Consider the following 5,148-nt stretch of genomic DNA (forward strand, 5'->3'; position numbering starts at 1 on the left):
GAAAAGGAAAATCAGTTTAAATTTTATTATATTCTTCTAGTTTCTACTACAAAGTATATATACATATACCTTTGTGTGTCCAAGTGCAGCATATATATCTTCCAAAGGATAGCCCTTCATGCTACTCTTTGTAAAGCGGCTCTTGCACATCCTAGGACAATCTTCAGAAGGTGTGTCTGCAGATAGTCGAAATGTTTTCCCCAGCTTAGGAATACACTCAAAAGCCAAAATCTACACAAATATTGTAGCGCTGTCAGATTTACGGTTATAAAACAACTCATATTTGACTAGATTGTATGCTTTACCTCTAATGGAATTATGAATCCAGGAAAGCCGCATGCCGGGTGCACTTCACCCTTCAGAAGCTCCATCATATGCTTAACGTTCTTTATTGTATCTTCAAATGTCAAACGACCCCATGGAAATGTTCTGCAAACATCCAAATCTTCCACGATCCTTAAGATGAACGGATCTACTGGTCCGGAATCCTTTGCCTGTCCTCTGATAACCCGACCAAGGAAGAACAAGACAGCCATCTTCAATCTATCATTGCATGGCGTCTTCATAGACAACAGCTTCTGCTCCACATCTGTTATGGTGATCTTCTTTAGTCCACCGAAGTAATAATCCACAAACTTCGTACTCCCGAGCTTCAAATATTTCCTTGGATACTCATGGCAGTCTAAGCCCGAGATGAGGGCATGCTCCCTCATAGAATAGCGGATGGGAACACCAGTCAGACTAAACCATGCAACATCTTCTTCTTCAGTCGAAATGGTGCGCAAGAGTAACATCCACATTCCTTGGAGCTTCAGGTATTGTTCATCAGGCATGTGGAAGAAGTGACGAAATTGAGGATGGGTTGTGAACCATTTAACCTCCTCCTTAAGCTTCTTAATCACGTCCACTGTATTCTTCACAAAGCACTTGGTTTGAATCTTGCAAGTCTTCGTGAACTCTGTGCTCTTGAAGTATAATTCAAGGGGCTGTGGTGGTTGCCTTGCCTGCAATCATAATATATATGTATTAGTCATTTGTTACTACTAAAACTAGTATACTTTCACACTGACAATGAAACGAGTGCAAAAACTACCTTAGATGATACATCAGACATGTCATCACTTTCTGAATCAACAGAGAGAGAAACTACAGTCGTTTCTCTTGCCGGCTCATTCCCAGCTGAGACCGCCTTTCTAGCTCTAGTTCTACTGGAGACTCCAACGCACGTAGTAGATGGATTCTTTCTTTTTCGGCCCTTCATTTCCTGTACAAGAAGTTAGAAACGCTGTTAAGAACACAACAAGTCACCGTCAATTACTCCAAATGCAAACCGCATAGCAAACATCAATTATTACATCTCAACAATGTAATACTCAGAGGAAACTACTCACTTACGAAAGGAACGAAGATGGAGACTAGAATTTCGTCGGAGAAAGAAGAAGAAACGAAGCGGTTCTCGATTCTAGAGAGTTGAGACCCGAGAAATAAGAGGGAGAGAGGACGTCTACGGAGAGATTAATGGATTCTTGATTTAGACGAAGGAGGACGACGAAGAAAGCCACAACGCACGGAGGCTAGGGTTTCGTCGCAATCGCAAGAGAGAAGCCGGAGAGGAACGAGACGGGATTTAGATTTAGGTGGAGAGGGAGAGAGACAAAACGCTTCGTTTAGAGAATAGGATCCGGTTCAGTTTGGTTGGGTCGGGTAGAGCAGGTCGGGTTGGTAATAAGTTGGTTTCATTAAGGTCCCTAGCGTCTTTAACCATGTTTTACCCGATTTTATATTTAAAAAAAAATAAAAAATATATTCTTTTTTATTACAGGGTGAAATCAGCATTTCTAATGGAGAGGAATGGGCATTTCGAGTTAAAGTCCTAAATATTCGGATCGAAGTTGACATATAATTGGCCTAATAGCAGCAAAGTTGTTCCAGACAGAAATCCAACTAAATGAGAACGAAATTAGGTTTTGACTGTAGTCAGCTACAACCCAACCATCACTACTAATTTCAATTTTACAGTCGTCTTTCTCTGTAGTATCATGAAAGTCGACTTGTGTTGCCATTGTAGCACTATTCTGTCATGACAAGTAACATTTAAACTTAATCTAATACTGCCTTTGAAACACGTTAAAGGCATCTAGAGGGGATACGTTTGTACCATTTAAAAAAAAATTCGCTTTCTGATAAAACGTAAAAACATTTCAAATATTGTAGCAAGATCGAAAAGTAAGAAGAAATTATCTATAATTTAATTTCAGACTGAAGATATGTAGTACACACACTTCAAGTGACAGAAACCCTTCCACAAACCAATAAATACAAGGCATGGATAAGATAACGAAAATGAGAAATGCTACTATCCGGCTGGGCAGCCAAATGGAGAGATACGGTAAGGATCCGATTTTGGGTACTTCCGGTCTTTTCGGGTTTTAAATATCTGAACCGATTCGGACCTGCTACGTATCCAAATTACAGATTTTTTTTATAAGTAATTTAAATATAAATCTGAAAGGAACCGACCATAACTTATAACTACAACTTAAATTTTCTAAGTACCTAGTAAACTCTAAACGTCTAGAATTCCAAAGACATGGATATGAAAGAAACCGACATGAATCCGACTTGGATAACCGAATACCTATGCCCACTATAGCCTATGTCCGAAAAAATATATAGGGTTAACAGCAAAAACATATATATATATATAGGGGCAGAGGCAAACAGTAAGGTGTGGGGTCAGCTGACCCCACTATTTTTTTTAAATTATTTGTTTTTACTTAACAAAAATTATAACATATTTATTTTTATCTAAGAAAAATTGTATTGACCCCACTAAAACGAAAAGTTTATCCCCGTTAAATTTGACTCTGCCACTGTATATATACATGTGTATTTTTGAAATGCAACCTTGTTTGGTCAAACTTATTTCTTTTAATAAAAGTCTTTTCTATCGACTGTTTGCTATTTATATATGATTATGATGCAGCTCAACCTCTGGTCGCAAGCAATCAACACGAGACTACCATAGTTCAAAACTCCTCTTCCGCGTAGGAATTTCCTTTTACGTTTAAGTCGGTTTTAACTTTCCTTTTTAGGTGTTTTGTTTTCCTTTTAGAAAGAGGAGTTAACTAAATCCTCCTAGGGTTATGCTTTTCGTTGTTAGTATTTAATGGTTCTTAATCATGCTTGTAGAGACCACGATTTGATTAATAAAGAGTTCTAAGTTTTAGGTTTTAAAGAGCTTTGCAAAAGTCACTGCAAACAGTATTCGCGCCCTATCCTTCTTGTTTTCGAATTACCTTCGATCACAAGCAACCGGTTTCGAGATCAACCCTTGAATCAGACTACTTAACCGAAACTAGGCTACATGCTAACATGCAATGATGCAAATTCGAGTACGTATACGGTTATATCTATCGAGTTTTTATGGACCAGTTACTTGGACCTTTGATCAAACTTCAAACAAGAGCCTTTAACTATATTGTGAACTTTTTTTCGAAAAAAAAAACTATATTGTGAACTTCAGAATATGTGCTTCTGATGATTTGAGAGGGTAAAGGAGAGGAGACAGAAAAAGAAGACAAAGGCTGTCTTTATGGATTTCAAAGTCAACTTATTAGAAGATCTAGTTTTCTAGATATCTCATATTTTGTCCTTTTGGAGTTGTCTTCATTCCCCCCTCCACGACGAGTATTTTCCAATTTTTATATTTTTTGTCATATATTTTTCTTCTTAACTTTGCTGACTCGACATGTCATATAAACAATTCAATTAAGCTTTCCCATGCTGATTTGCCAAAAAAGGTAAAATCTCTCATACTCTCCGATGATTTTTCCTTTCAAAAGATAAACTGATCATACAACTAGATGAAGAAAAAAAGACAAAAGGCTTTTGAGTTAGCTAACCCAAACTATTGTCATAATCCTAAAGAAACAGTGTAGTGATTAGCACGTAAAAACACAACCATAATGTTTAATAATCATGAAAGCAATACTGATATAACATTCCGGCATTTCCATTCTGATGCATCTTGGCTGAATCAAACCCACCCTCATGATCCACCCAACCCAACTCTCCATGATATTTTAACTGACCGAATCCGTTTCCTTCAACATTGACGTGATCCGGTAAACGAAGTTCAGACTGAAAACCAGTCTCTACCATTGTCGGGAATACACCAATGGTCGTTGGAGGTGTAGCAGCTTGTTGAGGGATAGGTTTGGGCAAGAAGCCTTGAACAATTTCTTGAAGAAGACCAGACCCAGCTGGTTCTGGTTCGAGGATTGATATCATGCTCTCGTTGTCAAAGAAGCTAAACCGCTTCGCTTTAGGTGAGTGATTAGGTGAGTGATCTTCGGAGACATCGTTAACATTAGCGAATGAATCGTAGACCGGGCCGCTTACGTTAGAGAGTGGGTAAGCGAAAGGAGAAAGAGACTGAGAGTTCAAAACGTCGTGTCGAAGGAACATGTTCATCGGAGGAGACGAGAAAATACGATGGTGGTAAGAGTCAAGTGAAGGGATTGGGTAGACGAAATTGGTTCGAGCTTTATGACCACGCATGGCTCGAGCTGCACAGTCGTATGCGCAGGCTGCTTCCTCAGCAGTGTCAAATGTCCCCAGCCAACGTCTCTCCTTGGACATCGGATCGCGTATTTCAGCAGCGTAACGACCCCATGGCCTACGCCTCACGCCGCGGTACCTGATGGTGGTGCCACCGGAAGCGCCAGCTCCGGGGACAGATTTTACGGTGGTTACACCTCCGGGAGAGCATGGAGCGGTGGAGGAAGTTCTTGATGGCTTTCTCTTCAGAGAATGATTGTTGGTTTCTCTGTGCTCAGCACCTTCTAGTCTCATGATTACTTCATCCATGGTTTGACCTGAGGGAAGTTTTATCATAAGCAAAGAAAGTATTTGCTTTGCTATGTAGTTCTCTTAGTTTTTTGAGGTACCTGAATGTATATGGGTAGCTGATAACGTATTTATAGAGGGAAAAATAACATCATTTTTTAAGAGTTATTCTTGGATTCACCGGCCAATAGGATTTCATTATTTCAAATTCGATATTTTTTAAAAAAGGAAACAAAATATCATCAATTTATATTATGTTTTTAAAATAAAAAAAGTAAAAAAAAATAGCAGCTACAG

General features: G+C 38.9%; 2 protein-coding genes across 2 annotated transcripts; both read right to left on the minus strand.

The window, feature by feature from the left end:
• Window positions 1-399: 399 nt before the first annotated feature.
• On the minus strand, window positions 400-1,447 carry LOC106302760 (uncharacterized protein At3g43530-like). Its single transcript, XM_013739203.1, has 4 exons — window positions 1,396-1,447; window positions 1,094-1,264; window positions 495-1,004; window positions 400-429 (listed from the first exon to the last, which is right to left on the minus strand). Exons 2-4 carry the CDS (start codon window positions 1,259-1,261, stop codon window positions 400-402), a joined length of 708 nt encoding a protein of 235 aa, XP_013594657.1. The 5' UTR covers window positions 1,262-1,264; window positions 1,396-1,447.
• A 2,525-nt stretch (window positions 1,448-3,972) lies between these two features.
• Window positions 3,973-4,912, minus strand: LOC106305598 (ethylene-responsive transcription factor ESR2-like). The gene has a single exon (XM_013741952.1). The coding sequence runs from the start codon at window positions 4,897-4,899 to the stop codon at window positions 3,973-3,975; it is 927 nt and encodes a 308-aa protein (XP_013597406.1). The 5' UTR covers window positions 4,900-4,912.
• Window positions 4,913-5,148: the final 236 nt, after the last annotated feature.

Source organism: Brassica oleracea, chromosome C7, assembly GCF_000695525.1.
Source record: "Brassica oleracea var. oleracea cultivar TO1000 chromosome C7, BOL, whole genome shotgun sequence".
Classification (NCBI taxonomy): domain Eukaryota; kingdom Viridiplantae; phylum Streptophyta; class Magnoliopsida; order Brassicales; family Brassicaceae; genus Brassica; species Brassica oleracea.

Excerpts from the sequence above, each read along its gene's own strand:
- LOC106302760 (XM_013739203.1), bottom strand. The coding sequence starts at position 1,261 with ATGAAGGGCCGAAAAAGAAAGAATCCATCTACTACGTGCGTTGGAGTC. Across the intron at positions 1,005-1,093 it reads TGTCTGATGTATCATCTAAG|GCAAGGCAACCACCACAGCC; the intron begins GTAGTTTTTGCA and ends TTATGATTGCAG. Across the intron at positions 430-494 it reads GTCGGGTTATCAGAGGACAG|AACATTTCCATGGGGTCGTT; the intron begins GCAAAGGATTCC and ends GGATGTTTGCAG.
- LOC106305598 (XM_013741952.1), bottom strand. The coding sequence starts at position 4,899 with ATGATAAAACTTCCCTCAGGTCAAACCATGGATGAAGTAATCATGAGA.